Below are 24,318 nucleotides of genomic sequence, written 5' to 3' on the forward strand. Positions count from 1 at the left end.
AAGGAAACTATCCAAAGGACATTTTCTGTTAGTTGTAAAAAAAAAAAAAAAAAAAGGTTTCTCGTACAAATTTTAACATAATCCGAAGGTTGTCTAAGCAAGTTTCCTTCTTTCTGGATTCCTAACAGAAGATATTCAGGCTTTTGCAGATTATTATGGTATGTGTTCTTTACTGCTTACACACTCCCTAAAAGTGATCTTCTAGGCATACGCTCTCCCTTAATCAGAAGTGAGCTTCTCTGACTATAAGGGCCATAATCTTCCTTTTAGACACCATTTTAATTGAATGATAGTTCACTAATAAACTTTTTCTTTGTGAAGCCTCTCTAGTTAATACAAAAAATGTGTTTATCTGGCTTAAAGAAACAGTATATTTATGCCAGTTACAACAATACTCTACAGCAGTTATGTACATTATTTCACTTCAGTATGACAGCATTTTTAGCTGATGCAATATGTTATGTAGAAATAGGCCCCCTATCGAAATGTCAGCAATCAAAATGACGAGTGCCAAAAAGTCAAAAAAAAAAAAGACAAAAAACAAAGGAGAGTGAATATCAAAAATCCCTCTTCTCAAATACAGATACATCTCTCACATTCTGCCCTTTAGCTGCTGTTGCAGCTTCTGCAAATATTGTATCTAGTATGTTGGAGTTTACTGCACCATGCAGTTAGGATAATTCTATGCATTTCCCTGTTAAAATTTGAAAATAAATAGTAAATGGGTTTTATTCTATGTGACATACTAGAAATATGACTTGATTGCATGCTGAAACAAATATTACTTTGTATCTGACAATTTTCATGATTGTTTGTATTTTTATCTATTGTAATATACTTTAGAAAACAAATAAAAATAATAAATAAAAATAAATATGGAAAAAAATCACCCCTCTCTATATATAACTTCTATATATTTGCCAACACCAAGAACTCCATACATTAGGAAAAGGGGAATATTCCAAAAAGTGGTATCTCAGACTTGGTATGTAGAAGTCTGATCTTTCAGCTATTGTTTCTCTGCATTTTGGGACTATGTTTAGGGGTCTATATCACAACATCGAACTTCCAAAACATTGACAGCCATAAGGTTGAACTTGGAAATTTGAAATGTGATATGATCAAAAGTTCCAAGAAACACACATACAACACACCCACACCACAAACCAATTCTAATGTGGGGGGTTTTGCCCCCCACACCCCCCTACTTAAATATACCAACTCCAAGACTGCACCACAGTGGAGGAAATAGCGAAGCCACGAAAATGGCCCACCGACTTCTTTCCCTGGGAAAGAAGTCGATGTTCCCCGGCTTCGATATTTTCAGCTGTTAATCTTCTAAGTTCGACCTTATGGCAGTCAATGTTTTGGACATTCGATGTTCCGATATAGACCCAGCTTTAGTTACTATATTTTTTTGATGTAATGCCACATCTAACATAGATCCAGAACAGAATTTAAAGTCTGGTAATATTGTGGTGTTCCTTAGTTTCAAGTACTTCTTTTTACTTTTACTTGAAAAACATTTTTTCTTCTTTGACTGTAGGGATGAGCTTTTCATAGAAGCTGAAGGAGCAATGCCTGAAGATAACAAAATCCTTATTGTGATAACTGATGGGAAAACGTACGGTGATTACTCGTCATTACCGGAAGCCATTCAGAAAGCTCAGAACAAAGGCATAACCCGCTATGCGATTGGGGTAAGATACAGAGCTTCAACTTATGTTTCTACTTCTTCTTGAGTATTCCTTCTTATACTTCTCTTCTTTCAAAATGAAAGGTAAGTTTTTTTGAATGCATATTTGAGTTAGCAGTTAAAGTCTTCATAGTACATATCTATTATTTATTGGGCAATTTTTGTTTCTGTGTGCACACGTGCTAATCTTTCTTTATCTTAGGCCTATGTACCGTTGCATGAGATACACACCTACCCACAGACTGTGGACTTTTATCACTTAAGATGGTAGCTTGTGTTCAGTATCCTTTTCATGTATTACTATTTACATCATTTAGCTTAGGCCTTGGACAGTTTGCCAGCTTGCTGATATGCCTCACTTGTGCAAACAGAAACAAAAATAGTTCCACACATATTATATGCATACTGGCGTTTCTTCTTTGAAAGGGACTGAACAAAGGTGACCCCCCCCCCCCAGCCTTGAAATGAACTAGAAAACCAAGCACTGTGAGGTAGCAACTTTAACTGCCTTTCCATTTTTCTGCCAACTGTAAATAAAATGCCAGATGCAACAGAAGAAGTTGCGGTATAAATTATAGTAAAGATGTAAGAAAAAATGACTGTACGCCATTAAATGCTTTCATAATTCTGTGGAAGCACTTTTCATTGCAGCAGTAATTTGAGTGGGTAACAGAAGGATGCTTGCAGAAGTTGAGAAAGATCATGGAAATTCCTCTTGGAGTGACCTTTTATTTAGCAATAAGACTAGTGATCTGATACAAAAAAAAAAAAAAAACTTTAGTTGACACAGGAAACTGCAAACTTCCTTACAGGAATAGTATCACCTTTTGTAGGAATTATTCATCCTTGAATGGAGTGTCCCAAATAAGACCAAAATCTACCAAATAACCTCATCCCATGTAAATACTTCTAAAGGCAAAAATAGTCTTAATATCAGCTTCAGGAAAGAAAAGGTATCAAACCTAGCTTTTTTTTATGGAAATACCTTCTTTGCTATTTTTCCTCGGGTTCAGTTGAACATACATACATAAATAAAAGAATTCTATTGTAGTACGAGTGTGCTTCAACATTTTCCCACATAGCTAGAGAGTAATAGCCTTTCAAAGATTTCTACACCGATTCCATGAAAAAAAAAATAACAATGGAAATGTCTCCGATTTTGTTATGTTTTAGCAGTTTGGTTTAATATTTTTATTAAAAAGTGTACTGTCTTTTATTTAACCTGCACAATATTACCAAAGTGTGGCACAGTCTTGCAGTAATTAGCTTTGCTGTCTCACCTTGCCTGGGTATTCAGTTCATTTTGTCAGGTGCATGCCTTCTGTGCAGATTCTGCAATGTCAAACCTGTATCTGCTTGGGTTTTCACCAGGTACATCTGTTTCATCTCAGATCACAAAATATGTGCCATAGATGAACTACTGTTCTCTATTGCTTCTAAGTGTGCATACCCAGTGAGTGTATGTGAATGTACGTCCACATGTGCTCTGCATTGGGATCAGACTCTGTTTAGACCAAGATTCTCTGCCTTGCATCCATTGCATACTAGTATAGGTCCCAGCTCTACTTTGTCCCTACATTTCATGTAATGGGTAACTGATGAATAAATAAAAGTATGAATGAGGGAATCGATGAATAAATGAATGAGTTTCATGTTACTACAATCTTTATTTAATGTTTATACAGACAATAATATTTCACATTCCATTATTAGTCACCTGCTTGATCAAAATTTTCATCTCATAATTGAGAAGACCTGCTATGTGAATACTGAAGTAGTAATTCCCAAAAATGTAAAATCATAAGAATGCAAAATATTACACTGTTGTTATGAAACATGTAAAGCCCAACTAGAACTGCAATTGTATGTAACCTCAACCCCACTATATCTCGACAATTACTAAATTAGCTATGCCTACTGTGACGACTGGGGAGAGACAGGCGAAGGCTGCCAGCCTAGTCAAATAGAATTTCATACATAATTCTATCATTTGTATAAATAAATTTAAAATACAGGTGTGTGTTTTTAAATGAAAGAAAAACACTGTAAAATGTGAACTTAAGATTGTTAAAACATTGCCCCCTTGCTGTAAAGAAAAACTAAGTCAAGCCTTTCAAATGTGTCTTTTGAAATTGAAATGATTTTATAACATTCTTTAATCTTTAAAGTTGGTTCCGGTCAGGCTGGCTGAAGACATTCTGTCTATTGTGTTAACTAAGGACTAATTGCTAGAGTGTATGTGTGAAATGCCTTTTAGTGTTGTATTCTCCTGTGCTGGTGTTAGCTTGTTAAATAATGTAAATGAAGTTTCTATTAGCCTGGGAACTCAGAGCAGGTGTCAAGATGATGCAATATGAATACTGGGAAAACCTAAGTGTCAAAAATGATATAATCTGGGGAGGACCAAGAGACATGTTTGTTACTGATGTTTTATAAACTATTTCTCACAAGAGGCTAAGAGTATTTTGATCTTGATATCCAACTTATCAGCACTCTGCCTTGTGCTCACATGTAACTTTTAGCACTGTGATATCTTGTAGGAATAGTTAAAGCTAGTAAAGATTAATTAGGTATTTTTCTTTGAAATCAGACCTGTGCTACTGTGTTATTTTAAGTTTCTGTGTGATCTGTGAACTATTAGATAGCTCTGTGATGTAGTAGTTTTGTCTTGTGTTTTAATTATTTATTATTAAATATTTTTAAAATGTTCTACCTGTGGCTGGTTTGTATAGATTATGCTTTAGAGTACATTATATATTTATAGAGTTTACTGTCTAAGCCCTTCCAATAAGTCTTAGACTGTATAGTCACATTACCATTGGATATTAATATTGCACAGTAATAATTGGACACCCTTTTAAGGGCCTTTTAGTAGCTGATATTACTAAATGGGTGGTGGCAGTAATTACTACCGTATAGCCTGGGTAAAGGGGCACAGCTGGAGAATCTGTGTCAGCCTTTCCCAGGAGTGTCTGTGAAGTTGTATAAATACTTATCTCAAAGTGTGTGTGTGTGTTGTGTCAGCTACTTGGCAGGGACATGAAGCACTGGTTGGACAGAGAGGGTACTGGAGGTTTTAGCTTGCCCATTAGGCTGAGACCTGGACCCTATAGCTCTGCCAATGGGGAGTCTTATTGGGGACCTGGTGAGCAAGGGAGCAACCAGCCCCAGACTGACTGTGATCTCTGTGTGGACTTAAGGGAAATTGTACTTTACTGTGTGTATTAGTTATCCTTTCCTCTTCTATGAGACGACCTCCCTGGTGTTAGTGGTGAGGACTGAGGCTCCTTGATTACTGGGCCAGGGCACGGTCATCACACCTACCATAAATTACTCATCTATGGAAACAAATGTAATCACTCCTATTTTCTTTCCAACCCTAACCATCCAAATATCTATCCTTTTATATCCACACAGAAACTAATCTAATTATTTATGCTTTCTTTTTCTTCTGCATTGAACTTCCAAAAAATTTGTTCCTTCAAAAACTGTTTCCTCTTTTCCTTACATTTCATATCACTTAACTCCTCTTTTCTTAAACTAAGTTCCTTGAATTACTGTTGTTCCATCAACTGTTATGTATGGACATCATCTCTGGCTTACAATACTAACTGCAATTTATTTTTTGGTGAATAACTTTGAAGTCTCACAGACTCTACTAACAAACCACTTTACTACAAAATGCAAATAATTAAATTAAGAAGGGTAGCTGAGGAAGGCTAAAAGTAGAAAGAAGGTAGAGGAGGGAAAGAGGGTAGAAGTATAGAAGCAGGGACACATGAATAAACATTTTAATGAAAAAAGTACAGGAGAATGTTACTGGAAGCAGCTTATTCTGTCTCAGAGCTTTTCTGGTAGGATTGCTAAGTTGTGCTTTTGTGCAGACTTGCTCACTGGCAAGCAACATCCTTACTGCAGTCATGAACACATCTCTCTCCCTGCTTTAATACCTTGAACCTTTAGGGATTTGCCATTTACTCCACAGGTAAATTAATCAAATTTGACAGTCTATTGATTTTCACCTCTTGTGTCACTCTTCTGCACATTTGTGATGATGCTTCACATGGCATGGTTGAGATATTCTGACGTGTCAATTATGTTACTATTGTTTAGGACATTTTATTCCATTTCATACAGGAAAATACTCAAGATTAATCAAATGTGAAAGCAAACACTTAAAATGAATGTTTTAAATGTTTGTTTGATAAAGCAACAATCAGATATGTGAATATGATCAGGAAAAAGAATTTAAAAGTAACGTACATTTATACTAAAGTATACTAAAGCTATTAATTCAAAAAGGATTTTTCGCATCTCTAGTTGTTAAGTGGCACCTATACACTGCCTTCCAGTGCTGACAGTACTATGTGTAATGTAAATTCAGCACTATGTAACATATTTTCAGTGCAAATTGCATACAAATTAATTTGTCATTATTATTCCTGTAGCACAACTGCAATGTACTTTTGAAGCAATGGAGTGGATAACGTGAGTGCATATATACACATTATAGTATTCTTATAAAATCTAAATTTAGACAGTGTTACATGAGTATTATTTTCAAAATATGCAAACTTTACTTATTTCACTTTTGAGTGAGTATGATAAGTAATATTAATAGAAGAAATAAAAATAATTAATCATCAAAAAAGCAAGAGTAATATAAAAATGTAGTGTACAGTACATTATCATGTTAATACAGTATGAACCACAGTAAACTAACAAAATGCATGTTTATTTTTTTTATCTGGCAAGGTTGGAAATGCTTTTGATGATCCTACAGCTTCCCTTGAATTACGCACCATAGCCTCAACACCTACAGCTGAGTTCCGTTTTAAAGTTTCAAGCTTTGCAGCACTCAGACAACTACAGAAAACTTTGGAACAGAAGATATTTGCAATTGAGGGTACTATTTTGTTTCCTTATGCTATTACAGTAAAACAAATGGAAGCTCAGGATCTAGACTTCATCAAAGTGTATTCTGCCTTTTGCTTGATTCAGTAGCCCAGTACAGACTAACAGTTCCATTTTAGCCAGAACTCATACCAATGAACATTTTTTCAGTCATTACTAACAATTTTTGATTGCAAGCCACACTAACACATATGTATTGCTTGAATATTTTGTTAACCAGTTCAGATGATGTGAATCCAATGTCAGTACAGTAATATAGGACACTACATACTACTATTCTGTGCAGTCCTTCCCAAAATATAATATTGCCTTCTTTCACTGTATTAGTTTCAGTTCTCATGTAACTAGCTTTGTAAGCTACAATGATTAATGCAATTAATGTACGTTTGCTAAAATGGTCTATAAGACATGCATAGTGTAAATCCTTACTGCATGGTGTATAGCATTTGTCAAAGCCTTTAGTCCTTTTAACAGGCAACTGTGAGAAAACTGCAGGCTTCAACAACTGAAAACTGTCAGTAATGATAAAGTTCTGACAGTAATAACTTCCCTTGGGGTTAACAACATGCAGATATTCTACGGGTCACATTGTTACAGATCTTAATAGCATAAGTGCACAGTATTTATTTATTCTTCTTATAGCACAAAAATCAGTAAAACAGTATTCATATCAGAGGAAAATGAAAAGCTGTCAACTGGAGGGTTTAGAAAATATTCTAATTACTCTAGAAATAAAGGTGTGGTATTTACAAAGAGCAGATGAAGACTGAAGAGGAAGAGGGGAAAGTAATCACATTTGACACAGAAAAAACATCTAGATTTATTAATTATGGAAAATCATAGAATTTTACCTCAGAAAAACAAGTTTTAAGAATAAGCTCTTGTAAGTTATGCAGAAGAAATAATGCAGAAAGGCTTTATAGTGGAAAAGTCAAGGCAGATAAATATAATCACAAAACAGGACATGCTTGGCCAGAGCTGAAAATGGTTTTACATGGCTAGTGTAGTTTGCCACTAAATGAAGCTTGAGATGGCAGATGACACCTGAATTTGAGCCCTGCTCCCCTTTATCCATGGACCAGACTCGCATACTATGGCCTGTCTTTACATATAAAGGAACAAATGCATTTGAATATATTCTATTTGTAGTGAACATATTTGCTTTTATTCCCAGAATATTAATTTAATTTTGAGTTCAGAGCAAAAACTTTTACTTTTTTATTTTTGGAAAAAAAATATGTAAAAAATACAATTCTGTTGCCTCTAGTAAAGAATGAAAGACTTTTTGACAGATTTAATTTCTGTACTCAGTATTTTCTTGGGCATTTTAAGTCCTATATCAATGCTAACTGTTACTATGCATTGATGGCATAGGCTACCATGCATGTTTATATTGTACTTTTGAAGGTGCATTGAGATGTTGCCAGAAACCTTTAATATATTTCACAACTGCAGTAATACTGCTATTATAATTGCTTAAATATATGATTTACTTCATATAGTTATTAGGACTATTGCAGTACATTTTACTCACTTTTAAAGGTCCCGCCTTATGTTTTCTTATACAGCATATTTGTCTTTGGATGCTAGTATCTCTTATTTAAAGATGGCTATCTCTTATTTAATCCTCCTGTTGGTGTCACTGATATATACTTATTTTTTGTGTTACCTTCATAGTGAGATTGTGGGTGGCTATTCAGAAACAGATAATGCAGTGTGTTATGTGAGATTGTATTTTGAGTGGTGACACAGATGGATGGAGTGATTCAGAGACACATGTAGCATGACTTCATTACAGGAGAAATAAGGCAGTACGTAGACTATGAAAATGATTGCATAATGACAGGCAGATGAGGGTAAATATGTTAAAGACAGTAATGATAGTAATTACATATGCAAATGATGAACTCAAACATGGGGAGTGATGCAGAAATGTAAAATATAGCACAAAGAGCCACCATGACCATCTATTCTGCACACCAGGAGGAGGTTAACCATGTTATTATGCTAGGAGTAGCATCAGTGTTAGCAGAAGGACAAATCTTAGTGCCTGCCTTCCAGTATTGCAGATGTTTGATGCAATTACCCACCATGTTGAAGATGGCTCTGCCAGCAGTTAATATACCATCACCAGCATTATTTAGAAAAACTCAACTGATATTTCAATATGAGAGTTTGTAGACATGCTTCCCATACATGGAATCAAAGTGTGTGTGTGTAATGCCTATTCTAATGGACAATATGGTATGTGTAAGATTAACAAATCTTGCTAGTGGGACTTTCCAGCATTTGACAGGGGTCAGTTTAATCATTTTGCAGGCATAAGCATAATAAATCCTTCACTGATTCCTTGAAGTGATGTTACAGCATGCGGAGGACTGTGTATGATTTCTGCGGCACCAGCCCAGTAACCTGAGATATTGTGGGCCGTTGACTGTACCCATATTACCATCAAGGTCGTGTGTGCTTCACATAGCATCCAGTATATCAACAAAAAGGACTTCCTCTCAATCAACTGCTAAATGGTGTACACTGTAGAAAGTAGTATATACAGTGCATCTGCCCACCATTTGAGCAGTTTCCATTACTCTCACATATGGCACATTTGTGACTTGTATCAGTCATGCCAGCAGAGTGACTTTTCACAAGATCATTTAGTTGATATGTGCATATTTTGCCAGCCAAAAAGACCTGAATGCACTTTTTCCAGTGATGAAGACAGCAAACTGCACATAATGATGAACACTGTTGGGTGTTGGAGATGCCTTGGGACCATGGTTGATGACCTTGGCAGAGAAGGCATACAACACTCTACTGTCCAAGTCATGGAACATCACCGAACATGTGTTCAGACTTATGAAGGCTTGCTTTTTCTGCTTCCATGCATCTGGTGGCATGTTGCAGTATGCAGCAGTGATCTACAGCAAGATTTTTGTAGTCTGTGTCATGCTGCACAATGGTTATACATACAAAGAAAGGTACTGGGAACATCATAGTACTGGCTAAAAGACCTACAGCAACATTGGAAAAGGATTTGTACAAGGGATCTTTGGTGGAACCAGCTGCAGCGGTGCCCCATAGAAGACAGTAGCTGACACAATAAGTTATGACATTAGAGAAAAAGGGACATCTGGTGCACATCTATAGACTGCAACAGAAAAAACACAAAATAAGTCTGAATAAATCTTATATATGCATTGACAAGCACATGTTGTGCAATACAGTGCCTTTACAGACCAGACTGGGCATCAGATATTATTGTACCCACAAAGAATAGAGGGCTGCTCAGGACACAATCATCATTACTTCCACTGAGGGGTGGAGCACAGTGACAGGTGGCAGCAGTGCTACCAAAAGGTGAAGGGTTATAGGATGTACATGTGGTAGTTGCTCAAGGGTATAGCAGATTATGGGGGTCAAAATTCACATCCACCAGTGTTGGGGTGGAGCTACCAATGGGGAATAGTAGCTAAATGAAGCACATAGGCAAACTGTCAGGACTAGAAGCATGCTGCCTGAAGGTTGGTGTAGCACTGCATGAGCACCTGCTGTATCTTCGTAAGTGCTGATCCCAGTGATTGGTGGCATATCCACCTGCACAGTGCACTAAGTAGGCTAATTAGCGACTGCAATATTGTGGAACTGTGTTACACAGAGCAAAACGTGCAATGGGCATCCTTAGCCACGAACATAAGACTGCCGGTATCTGGCAGTTGAGGTGTCCAGTGCCAGAAGTGACAGTAATGCAGTCTTTGTAGCAGTGTTTGCCATCTGCATAAATGTCACCTGTAACCATGCAGCACACATGTCTACCCTTCCATGTCCATGGTGTGAATGTATCAGCATCCGCTGGGATGCTTCAATAGCTGCCAAGAGACACTGCTGCCTCTATCAGGCATGTTTGCTCTTGTTCCATATATGCCATGTCCCTATGATGATGGTGCAGGTCATCCCATAGGGCTTGCAGCATTTGGTCATCCTCCTGCAGGCTACGCAACACACTTACAATCTCTATATTGCTGTCAATCTCTGCCATCATGTGTGTTGTGAATGCCCGTGCCTGGATCACTTACCTGCACCTCAGCTAACTGATGACAAATGTGACACTGAAGTCAGGAAATGATCTGAAGTGATGGTGGCAACATCAGTGTATGTAGCTACCCCCCACCCCCAGTGGGTGTGCAAACCTGAGCAGTAGTGTGTGTTATAAATGCCATCCTTGCTATTGTCTCATGTGTACTTTGCCAGGGACTAATAAGGACAGGATGTCCTGCACTGCAAACAAATGATGCCATAGTTTTGACTAGACCCCTCATCATCAACACATGTGTGGCAGATGTTTCTGTGTCCTCAAATGTTAGTGCAGTAAACAGTGCCATGGTGACATTGAACTATGCCACAAGAATGTTGCCGATACTGTCAGCCCAGGTGATCTCTTAATATCTAGTAAATTCCAAGCTGCTGTGCTGAACCCTCCACTAGTAGAATCTGTGAAAGCATAAATACAGTATATCTGTAGCAGAAGTGGAGCCTATGTGCCCTCCCTAACCCATGCAACATATACCAGTTTATACCAAATGAACTACCTACCAAATGAACATCTACATACCTTGTAGTGCAGGTAGATGTACTCACAACGCTGATGCATCTGGAGAACTAATATGCACATAAGTTCAGATATATAACCACATATCACATGATATATAACCACATACCACATGTCCATGGGTTAACTACATTCTTAAACAGGTAAAAAATAACCTAATGCAAGCCCTAAAGACACTCCTGCAGTTGTCACCAGCCAAGGTCTCAGATCCAAGAAACCTGACAGTTATGATGTGATGGTTCTCTCTTCTTGCTCAGACATGGTTACCAAGCATTCCTCCCTATCTCTGAGCACTTCTGTGTTGATGATAGACCTCCTGTGGTGGACCTGCACCTGGAAATATTCTCTGCCTTGTTCTTAGCATGCAGCATCATGTTACTGATCCTGTAAAACACCTCTACCATTATCCTGATATGTGCACCCATATCACTGACCTCCAGCACAATGACTTGTCAGACCTTCTTTCAGAAATCCCTGTTGTCAAGGATATGCATGCTATCCACACAAAGTGCCTGTATTACCCACTCTGTCTCTGGAGAAGTGAACATTTCCAGGTGATGCCTTTCTTACCATGACAAGATAGATTTGTCTGTTGGTAACACATGGATTACTGTTGTTATATGCATGGCTGTCTCTGGGAGAACATCATATCTCAGACTTGTCCCTTGCCCCATGCAGTGACCACTGTTTTCTCAGAAAATGTATTCTCACCAACCACCCTATGTGGCCAGCTGACAGCCTCACTGTGCAGGTTAACAATTCCCTCCCTGTAGTTACAATGTGCTGACCGTATGTTCTGTGGAGTATGTGCTGAAGCCCACCTGTTTCCTGTAGCACTTCTTGCGGTTAGTCTTGCCCTGTCAACATGGCAGCACTCAGTCATGCCCTTATGCTTGCCAGGTCCACCTCCTAACAGCAAGAGAGGACTCTGTGTTGCCCTTGTATTGTAAGCTCTATCAAAGCCCACTAACTGCAAGACATTACCTGTCATGCTCTTGTGTTGTAAACTCAATCAGAGACCCCCAGCAGCAGGACAGTAACCTGTCCTGACCATGTGCTGTATTACCTCAAACATAGGTTCATAGGTTCATAAGTTCATAGGTGTATCCTAGGCTAATGATCACTAGGGCCCTCATAAGCCTAACTATGCAATCTAAAATGTGACCTACAAATTCGATTTATATAGGGGGTGATTTACTGACTATCTCTTTCCTTCAGAGATATAGGTACCAGACACGGGGTGATTTCCAATTACCCATTCATAGGTACAAGTTATGCTTAAGTAGGGACAGGGAGGAACTCTGTTTCACATGACTGGAGAGCCTGTTACAGAGAATGGGAATTCTCTCACAAACATGTCTGCTCTCCAACATGTCCTATTTATATCACAAGCAAAATTTACATCTTTTATTCTAGTAGTTCTGATGCTGTTTGTTTTGTGGATGGGCAAAAGGTTCATCAGAAAAAGGTCAAGGGATGCCTTGCATACCAAGCAAAGATCATCTCTCAGAAGAGTAAACAGACAGGGCTTCAAGGGGATCAAGGTAGGACATTGCACTTACTCCCTGTGTTTCTTTTGTAAGGAATCTTTGTGGATGTTCCAGTTGCTGCATGTGTTTGGTTAGGTACATACTGGAGGGGGCATTATAGTCTATGACAGGTCTGATGAGGGCTGAGTACAGTGGTATGATGCCCTCTCTGGACTTAGATGCCATGCTCTTGCTTATAATTTGAGCAACACAGAAGAAATTTCTTACTCCTTGGACACATGTTGGTTGAAGGCTAAATTACTATCTATACGAGGTTCCCAGATCCATGAGTAGTAAGTCACCTTTTAAGGGTGTTTTATTGATAATGTAGTTACTTAGGGTGGACAACTTCCCAAAAGGTACTATAATGCATTTCTTGGTACTGAGTTTTAAGCCATGTCTTTGGCACCAAATGTTTTCTGTGTTAAACCTTCCTGAAAAGTGTTCTCATCTTGCAAGGATTCAATGACTGCTCCCAGTGTGCAATCATCTGTGAACTGGGTTATTCAGAGGTGTTTGACATTGGCTTTGACATCTGAGTGGTTGATGCCAAAGAGGTGTGGGCTTAGAACAGATCCCTGGGGCCTCCAATTGTAACTGCCTCTAAGTGGAGGTGGCCTCACCATTCCTAACCTCTCGGGTTCTGTTTGCCAGCCTACTAGCTATCCAGTATGTTTAAATTGGTTTATACCTAGTTCTATAAGTTTGTTGACAATGCTCGAGTGAGACAGTGTATTAAATGTTTTTGCTGGATTTCGGTAGGCAGTATGCACCTTTCCATCTCAACTATTACTTTGTTGATTTTTTTCAAAGACGTCCACCAGATTCAATAAGCATGAGCTTCCTTTCATAAAGTCAAACTGGGATGGATCCAGTATCTGGATGTTTCCTATCTCCTTGTTGATAATTTCCATGATAATTCATCCTATGACTTTGAAATAAGACTAGTCAAACTATCAGATCTGTAGTTTCCAGGATCTGATGAAGGTCCTCCCTTATGAAGGGGAATGACTGTCACAGTCCTCCATTCACATGGCACACAGCCTGTTTTAAGACTATTGTTAAATAATGACGCCAGGAGTTCTGATAAGTCATATTTTAGACTGCTCAGGAGGTGTCCTGGGATGTTATCAGGGCCTGTTGAGGCCATGTTCTTAGCTTTAGTGAGTGCAGCCAGTACATGCTCCCTAGTTATAGCTAGGAGGGCTTATGTTTGAGGGTATTTCTTTGGGGAATGGTTGTGAGTGTGAGAGAGAGGTAAAGTTGGAATTGAACTTGTCCACTAACAGGTCCTCTATATTGGCAGACTCAGTGAATATGGCACAATAAACAGTTCAGTACATTGGTATGTACTGCCACTGAGGTTTCTGACATAGCTGAAGACGTTCTTATGGTTATCTTTCACCTGGTAGGCTATCCTAACCTCAAAGCTGGCTTTGCTTAACCTAATTAGCCATCTTAGTTGCCTATTTAGTGTGATAAGATAGTTTTTATTTTTATGGGAATTACCCTTCCTGATTTTTGCCATAATTTTTTTCTTTTGTTGTATATCCTGTTTAGTTTGGGATGCCACCAGGAACAGTTTGTTTCTGGGGCTAGTCCTCAGCTAACTTTTGGTAGGTACAGCAGTCTCTATGCAGACATTGACATAGCTGTACAGAGTTTCTGAGAGCAATCCATTATAGGGTGCTGTGTTCTCTGGGTTTGGAGGGGCTTTGAATTTTGACAAATCATCACTTAATAAAAGGTAATTTGCCTTTGAATAGTGTCTAACTGTTACTGGTTTAGTTGGGATTATGGAGCTGATTTTGATTTAAAAAGAGACAGCTTTATGGTCGATCCTTACCAGGGAAGACAATACATTGGGTGGGGATGTAGCATTCTCTCATATTTGTGATCACTTTAATATGTTGGAGCCTTTAGTGGGAGTTTTCACTATGTAATCAATGGTATTTGTATTTATGAAGAACAAGAATCTCTGTGCCTGAATATTTGAAGTTGTATATGATTCCCAGTCTATAGAGGGGTAATTAAAGTCTGTCTTAAGGAGGGTGTTAGGGTGGATGGTAAGTGTCTCCAACAGTTTTAAGAATGCATTTCAGCTTTTTGGGCATGGAGGGTGACCTATAGCTGTTTGGGATATGGTACAGGATTTTACCTTTGGTGACCTGCAAGTGGAGGAACTCAGGCACGTCACCCTGTTTAACCACCCTAGATGTATGCTTATTATTGATGTATATGGAGACACCTCCTCCTTTAGCCCTTGTCTGTGCAGCTACTCATCTAAACGTGTGGAAGGAATTGAAACCTTGTACTGATGGTGTGCTCTCTGCTGCTTTAAACCATGTCTCAGTAGCTGCACAGATGCCTGTGTCCTTGCATGTGAGGATGGCTGGGAGGGAGTGTAGTTTTTATTAGGTTTCTTACATTGAGCAGTAGCACCTTGAGGTTCAGTTGCATTGATTTTGTCAGTAGGTTTGTCAATTTAGTATTGCCTGCAAAAGGCACTATGGTGACGTATAAAGTTTTAGCCAGTATTCAAAAGCCTAGAGGGGAAAGGTGCAAACCATCCATGGAAAAGCAACACTGTCTATTAACTATGTCTTCTCAAGTTGACAAATATTGGAGCCCCTTAGAATGACACCAGAAAGACAGCCAGTTGTTGAATTCAGTCATTTTTTTGCTCATATTCTGGCGTCATCACTGGTAATGGTAATAGGTTGATCAGTGTTAGACCAGCCTGAGATAGTTAGTCTGACAGCTCCTTAATGTTTCTCTGAGTATAGCCCAAGAAGGTACATCTCAGGTCATTTACACCTGCATTGACTATGAAGGAATCATACTGGTACTTGTGGTGTGCAGTGACTTGAGTGCATGTGCAGTATGGCAGATCATGGCTCCAGACAGGTGACTAACAGTTATCATCTCCTTGTTCAGGATGGTCATCAGTATATCTTGCAATGCAGTCCTGTATGGCGAGAGTCCTGGAATGTATGTTTGCTTGCCTTGGGGGCTTGGTTTTGGAGCCCTACTGAGAGTGGCCGTATACAGTACTGCTGCTGATCTGTTCCTCTTGGTTCCATGCCCTCATGTATGGCCACGGAGTGCTGATGTCTGGTATGAGCTTTAATGTCTGTTTTCACTATACCTGTATGGCTGTAAAGTCCATTATCCATTATACGTCTGTTCCTAAGTTGCTCATCGTAACATGATTTGTTACAATATGGTGACCACTGTTCTTATCTCATTGTACAGAGCCTCATAGATTGCTGATTATGCTACTAAGGTGCTAATAACTAGACCATCTGATCATCTGTGAGTTGCTGCAGTTACATGTTACATTATCAGTTACTGTCAGTCCTACCATGTTAGACCATGCGTGTGTCTGAACTGAGGGGTCATTTACACTGTGCTAATGCACAGACACCATGAAGCTCCATGCTAGAGATTGTTTGCACTGAGTAACCATTCTGCCCAGCAATGCATGCTATGTGATGGCCAGTGCATCTGTTAATGCACTTGGGGCTACCATTTCTCTCTTCATTCTGACCTGCTCAGTGGACATAGCATCTACATGTACTGCCACCATCCCAGTGTTATTTATATGAGGATTGTTTTAGTTTCCTATAAATCTTAACTTGCATGAAGTTTTGCCGCCATTATTTTATTATCATACTGATAATTTTACAATGAAATTTATTTGAAGAAACAGTCTTACAGTTTCTGTGGTTCTGTTTATTTACTATTTGATAACCACATAGTTAGACTAGCCTATGACCCTTTTGTAGTCGTGATTTCAGCTCAGAGAGCATCAACATACCTGTCAAGTGTCCAGATGTTCCTAGAAAGTTCAGATTTTTTTTAGCCTCAGATTTTTGGTCTGGTCCTCATAAAATTTGAGGTTTTCTTACAATATTATGTACTGAATAAACTAAAAAAAATTACATTTGAACTTCAGACCTCATATCCTTTATAAAATACATATTAATGCAAAACCTGGTATTCTAGAAAATTTCCAAGTTAATAATAGCAATTTTTAAAAATCTGTCCCTATGCTTAGGCCTCTGCTCCCTGATTATTTTTGACTTTGTCAGGATTTCTTGCATTGAGAGGTTGAGAGGTATGAACATAGAGCAACTATATTACAATGCAGGATTACAGTAATATTACAGTATGCAGCACTGTTAATACCCTCAAAATATAGGAGCAAATCAGTACAGTTCATTATATCAATTCATTGGGTTATTGTTTGAATAGGTAATCACACATGCATTCTACAAAGTAAAATTAGTCACATACTGTTATTCTGGGATTTCAATAGTTACCTTATCAAATGTGCCATAAATGTCCAACAGCAGCTGAAAATCATGTTATAGGTTCTATGTTTGATTACAAAGCCTGCAACCAGCAGGCTTAAAAACAGAATACTCTGGAACCATTAACTTCATGTTTCTGGGATTTGGATAGTCTAGAACATTAGACTTATCATGGGTATTGTTTAAAATTCTTCTTCTTCTTTGTTACTGTTTTAGCAGATAAAAAATGATTCTAGCTCTGAAGTAGTAAAATGTATTCCTGCTTTAGGAACTACTCACTACACTGATGAAATCTGTAGCTACATTTCAGTTCCAGCATCGGATGTACTCCATGCGCCTTCTGTATTAACTGAACTCCTCACTATGTCCTATAGATTAAGTTTAGCTACCCTGCAAGGGAACTTAACATTAATCACTATTATCTATCCTTTCAGCCACTATCTATAAACTGACCCATAAATTGAAATACTTCTCTTGTGACTCAGTCCACACGTCACCACCACCATAGTCTTCAGACCAAAGGGAGCAACTTTCCCAGGTGTAAAGTGTTAGGTAGTACAACTGGCCAATCCCAATCGCTCATTAGTGCATACCATCATTGCATTTGTGGTCAGACATGAGCACTGTAGTGATCCCTTTGTGCACAATTGGCCAATCCCAATCGCTCCTTAGAGCACATCCCAACATTGCATTTGTGGTCAGACATGAGCTCTGTAGTGATCTCTTTGTGCACAAATGGCCAATCACAATCGCTCCTTAGTGCATACTGGCATTGCATTTGTGGTCAGACATGAGCTCTGTAGTGATCTCTTTGTGCACAAATGGCCAATCACAATCGCTCCTTAGTGCATACTGACATTGCATTTGTGGTCAGACATGAGCACTGTAGTGATTCATTTGTGGTCTAAACTGTAGCAACTGCTTGCTACAGCTTAAAAAAATATATATTTTTTTTCTTTGTCTCCAGCTGAGGAAGTAGGGCTGGTGCAGAGAGCAGGCAGAAAAGGGACCTGATTGGCTCCTACATTTCAGCAGCCCCGGGTACTGGGTTGCAGAATTTTTTTTTTCTAATTGCATCTCTTCAACTGAAGAGGGCTGGGTTGGTTCCTGCATTTCAGGAGCACCAGCCATTAGATTGCAGACCTTTTTTCTTTTTTCTTTTCTTTTCTTTTTTTTTAGCTCAAATGAAGAGCTGGGAAGATTGTGTTATTCAGTATAACACACACCAATAGCTGGAAATGTAAAATAAATATTTATTCTCTGGTGCTTTGTCTCAAATCTTTTTGGTGAGTAGGAAACTATGCATCAAAAACACATTGCATTTATAAAGCTAACAATTTATCATATTCGTTTTAAGAATTATCACTTAAAGGTTCAAGGCCCTCATTGCTGCTGCTGCACTGTTTCACCAGTTGAGTCCACATTCCCCTGTACTTTCACATGTGAACAAGTCTCCAATCATCATATCACCAAACTGTTGATTCTCTAGGCTTTGGCTGCACTGTGATACCCAGTCTCTGAAAAAAATCACATACAGGATGGTAGACAGTAGCATAAGTGAAATTAAAAATATTAAAGCCTAAAAAAATTACAGTAGAAATATACTTTCCAAGGTACCAGCTAAGGTTTGCATATGAAATTAAGTCACTGGAATAACAAATAAATATAACATTCAACACTGAATAATGAAAGTTGAGTACATCTTGAATAAAGAGATCAAACATCACAAACAAAAGTTCCAGTTATCAATTCCTCTCTCTTTGCTCTCCCTCCGTGCTGTTATCCTAACCTATTTCACTTATCACTTCCCTCATAGCTCTATTTTACTTTCTCTCTCCCTCTAGACTCTGCTTATGCCATTTACACTCCTCAGCAAAACCTTTGATAGTGTTTATTTTATACTATAAATTGTTATATCTGCTTAGATAAAGTAAACTTAAGATACATCTCTCTAATCATACCCTATATTATCCTTTGCTTGTAAATACTCTGCCAGTAAAATGTATTTTCAACTATATTTTATGTAAATATGTGCTCCTTTTTGCTTACAATTGCTGTATGAATTTTCTTGTATGTTTTGTTTTTTTTTTTCTTGAATCTGTTGGGGGCTTTCCCCTTGGGCCTCTACTGAAAATGAGTATCTGCCCAGTCAGACTAAACCACTAAACAAATGTCAAATAAATAAATAAATTCATTAATGCATTTAGGTCTAAACATAGGTACAGAAAGAAATTGTTCCACATTATTCCTAGACATAGTTTGCAGTCCTGCACAAGAGGTGCATACCGACTAAGTGTGTGTGTGTGTGTGTGTGTGTGTGTGTGTGTGTGGCTTGGCAGGATTGAGTTTCATAAAGCTGAACATCACTCTTTCCAAGTGGTGGAGCCAGTAATAAAACCATGAACAGTAACCTACACACTGCAGTGTTCCTATACTCTACTACAGCTACTAGCCTCATGTGCAGACACACACACACACACACACACACACACACACACACACACACACACACACACATGTACAGAGGCCTGTACAGCTTACTTTAGAAAAGCTCATTCAGTAATATTAACAGTACACAAGACAGTCAGACACCATATACAGCATCACACATATGTAACACTAAATCTATCCTTTTACCTAACCCTTTTTCTAATGTATTTTTACAACCAAGTAGCCTCTTCTCTCTCTCTCTCTCTGTCTCTCTCACACACACACACACACACACACACACACACACACACACACACACACACACACACACACACACACACACACACACACACACACACATACCTTCTAATGCCAAAACTTTTAAAATATCTAATCGATGTAGCTTTAGAATTCCAAACTTACACTTAATCATACTACTAAACCTCAACGCAAGAAATTTGGGCAAAGCCAGAAATAATTGGGCGGGGTTGACAAAGGCCCAGAAATAGGGATATATTTTAAGAATTGCTCTTAGAACAACAGGTTTTGTGTCAGCATGCATTTTTCTAAAGAATATGAAGTCTGAAAGTTAAATGTGTTTTTACCTAAGGTCCCCCCCCCCCACACACACACACACATACACACACACATACACAAACACTTTCTGCTGATAGATAGCTAATGCAGTAATAGACTCTTAAGATAATTGTAATCAAAATGCATATGCACCCCTAACGGCTTTCCTTCCTCCTCCCATACAGAAGACTATTCCCTTGCATGGCCTCCCAAGCTACAAAAACTAAATATTAAGTTACATGCCTGCAATGCTTAAATTTATTAGGAAACCAGTCTCAGGTCAAAGTAGACAGATACTTACAATGCTCCTCAGGGTCCTTTGTTCTGGCCTTTTCTTCTTACCAGCCAAGAAGGTCAGGATGGCACCTTCTCAGGTTATTATAGAGGCACTGCTCACCAATGTGAAATATGCCAGTGGTATCAGTTATTTGTCTAGCAATCCAAATAAAATCCAAAAAGAAAGAGTATACCACAGCTAAAAATACTTCAATACACAGTAAAACAATACAAATAGTAAGCGCTTTCACAGTCTATTTTCACAACTGCTTCTTCAGACCTAACAGCATACAACCCTCACCCCCATTTATATTAACAGATATCCAATCAACATTCAATATCAATTAAAGCATCATTATTCAATAAATTAAAACAGAACAGAAAATACATTCTACAGTGTGTCAGATGTCGTGCTTTCAAAACTGGTATCAAAGACACTCTTTCATTAAGCCCAGGAAGTTTATTACTATTGTCCTATTATCCACTGCTGTTCTTTTACCTCATTTAGATTCTTAAAATCTCCCCCTCTCAAGTTAGTAACTAAAACTTCTAAAACTTCTAACACTAAAAACTTAAAATGATGGTTCTGCCCCTTATCAAGAACATGCTGGGCAAGGGCATTAGTTGTTTTTACAGTCTTAATATCATTACCATGCTCTAATACTCTATCCTTTAAGCATCTATTAGTCTTTCCTACATAATAGGTGTAACATATCACATACTATACAAAATAAATCAAGTCCTTAGTGTGACAATCAGCATAAAGGGAAGTTTCAATAACAAAATTCTGTGGTGGATGTATAAACCTATTGCCTTTATGTACAAATTTGCATGTCTTACATTTCCTACAACAAAACGTCCCTTCACAATCTGATAGAGGAATACACAAGTCCTTCATATTCTTGTAACATAACTGTCTCTTCAGCGATGGTCGATTCCTGAAAGTAAAGCTAGGTTTCTCACTCGTTATTCTCCCTATTTTCTCATCAGACTTTAAAATTGCCGGTTTCCTTGATAATTTCACAGACCACATTAATATTTCTAGAATATGTTAATGCCAATCTCATTTCATTCCTACGACCCTGTCTATTAACTTGATTGTATCTATGTGGACTAGAAAAATACGGTCTACCTATGCCCTCTCTTTCTAACAACTCTTCAATGCACTTATTGACCTCATTACTATTGTATCCTCTCTCACAATAATTGTGTCTTAGCTCCACCAGTGCTTTCTCTAGATCATCTTCATCTGTATGTAACCTCATAGTTCTAATCACTTGTCCCTTCACAATATTACGTGGCACATGAAGAGGATGCATACTACTATGGTGAAGTAAGTTATTCTTTTTGTATTCTTTTTTAAAAATTGTGTTTTGAGTCTGCTTCCTACTGTCTTACTAATAACTACATCCAGAAAAGTAATAGACTGCACTGAACATGTGTCTGTAAACTTTAAAAATGGTGTTGTGAAGTGTAAGTATTCAACAAAACCTTTTACTAAACTTAACTGGCCTTTCCATAAAATAAACACATTGTCTATAAATCTCCTATAATAAAAAATATAATCTACAAAAACATTATTCTTAAATACAAATTCTTGCTCCCATCTAGCTAAAGCAAGGTTGGCGTAGCCATTGGCACAAGCTGTGCCCATCGCTACGCCAACCTTCTGTAAATAAAATATTCCTTTAAAAATAAATACATTGTTGTTAAAAACCAAGTTCAATAAAGTGTAAATTAAACTAACTTTGTCTGATGTCATATACTTTCCAAGGGTCAAAAAAGAGCTGATGTTCTCAATACCCCATTCATTGGGTATCACCATAAACAAGGAGGTTATATCTTGTATAATAAAAGCAAAATCATCATTAACATTCACATTGCACGTGACATAAAACAAGTCGTGGAAAAAACACCCAGTATCCTTTATAACTGTAGCAACAGTATCTAGAACTCATCTTAAATTCTTCTCAATATATACCGAAAGGGGCTTTGTAGCCCAGCCTCTACTATTTATTTTAATTTTCTAACTGGACCCAGGTCCTTTTTCAGTGGAGGCCTGGGGAGAAAAGCTCCAGTTAAGCAAAATTACAAGTTTGGATTACAGTTATGGGTAATATAAGACTTACACAAAACATAAAGTTTATATACACTGCAAAAGAAAAGGTTTGTCTGTAAGCAAGCTCAAAATGTCAAACATAAAAGTTACAAAAAGATAATTATAAAATTTCTTAGATAAACATGTACAATAGACATCATAGTATGAATATGTAAATGTGTATATAAGTCATTTGCCATGCTTGGGAAGAAAAAGAGACTCCTGAGAGAAGGAGAGGACAGATGCCTCAGTTAGGATTTATCGGGAGGGCAATGATACTAGATACTATTGGGTGCATAGGGGGACACACTATTTCCTTATGTACTTTAGGAAGTCCATACAGAACTGGTATCACGGGATGGTTAACCAAGAAATAGTTATACAGATCTTCCGTGATCTGCTTTGTCATATACAAATCAAATATTTAAAATTCTAAACATTCAGTAATGCCAGACAGCTGATTCTTAGAGATTAAAACATATAATGCATTGTCTCTCAACATTTCCAGCATTCTCTAAATATATACAGTTCTGTCGAAAAGCACTATACCCCCTCCCTTATTGGCTGGTCGAATCTCAGTAGACGACAGCCCTTTCAACTCTTTTAATGCTTCACATTCAGAGGGTTTCAAGTTAGAAAACCTACAGCTACTGTTATTAGACAAAGTTTGCATATTTCCTTTTCACACACATTAAAAAACACTTCCAATGCAGGAGTAATATCAGGTATATAAGTGCTAGGTTTTCTAAACGTCTCAATGTAGTCACTATCCTGAGTAAACTCTAGACGCAAAGCAATATTTCTTATAAACATCTTTAAGTCCATACAAATAATTTTCTATATCCGTTTTCTGTGCAGGGACAAATGAAAGTCCTTTCCCTAACAGTCTCAGTTGTTCCGGTGTTAAACTAGCAGAAGACAAATTAAAAACTAACTCTTTAGAGCCCTGTTTCATGTCATCACCTTGTCCATAGCAGTAAATTGCTGTTGAGCAAGTGCGTGATGATGTCATCTCTCCATTAGAAATCTTATTTCTTGTCGATGACTCAATATTCATTTTATTTGCTGCTGTATTAGAAAACTCAGTTGTTCAAAAATGCCCTCTCTGTTCTGTGATGTCACTTCCTCCAAACCATTCAGTTGAGCCTCATTCTGTCTTAAAGGAGACAGCATGTTCTGCCTTAAAGGGGACAACACATTTTCGGCAGGATTCTGTTCCACTTCATTACTGGCGATGTTGTTAGTACCAGTTTCATCTCTATATCTTTCTTTGGCCATGAAAACACAGTCCCTGCACTAAAATCATTTAAGTCCCTCTGCAGCTTATGTGTTTTAATCGCCTCTTGTCTCTTATCATAGTCTACAACCTTGTCAAAAACTAAATCAAGTTTGTCACTGATAAGTTCGGATGAAAATCAATATGAAAAAGCATCTGCATCCTCTTAATATCCTTTAATAGCGCTTCTTCCATAGGGGGAAAAATGTTCATTCAGGAGACGCATATAATCAAGTCCAAGTTGTAGATTTAGACCCTGCCATCTTTTCAGCATTTCCAGGTAAAGATCTTGATAGGTCGGCATCTTTAAGATGCGCAACTCCCTTGGTACAACTTTAAAATGTATAGCAGCTTGAAAGTGGTGTCTCTCATTGCAGATGTTTACATTTATACAATTTATTTTCAACTTCTGCGATTGATGCTCAAAGTTTATCATTCATACTGACATCCTCACTTACCACTTGAGTTTTTAGACCAGCAGAATTATTAAACAGTAGATTTACTTCCATAACCAATAATCTGTTAAAACCTGCACTCTGAACAGCATTTCCCATGGTTGGATTATAATCCAATTCAATAATTGCACTTTCAGCCATGTCCT

General features: G+C 37.9%; 1 protein-coding gene across 1 annotated transcript in view; it reads left to right on the forward strand.

Annotated features, from left to right (window-relative positions):
* The window catches only part of LOC122814496 (integrin alpha-M-like), a 935,681-nt gene that overhangs the window by 333,661 nt on the left and 577,702 nt on the right, over positions 1-24,318 (forward strand). The window contains exons 9-10 of the mRNA XM_044087070.1: positions 1,547-1,700; positions 6,452-6,602. Of these exons, the coding sequence (XP_043943005.1) occupies positions 1,547-1,700; positions 6,452-6,602 (305 nt within the window). The remainder of the gene's footprint in view (positions 1-1,546; positions 1,701-6,451; positions 6,603-24,318) is intronic.

The sequence above is a fragment of the Protopterus annectens genome, chromosome 10.part0 (assembly GCF_019279795.1).
Source record: "Protopterus annectens isolate FY-2018-M chromosome 10.part0, PAN1.0, whole genome shotgun sequence".
Lineage (NCBI taxonomy): Eukaryota > Metazoa > Chordata > Ceratodontiformes > Protopteridae > Protopterus > Protopterus annectens.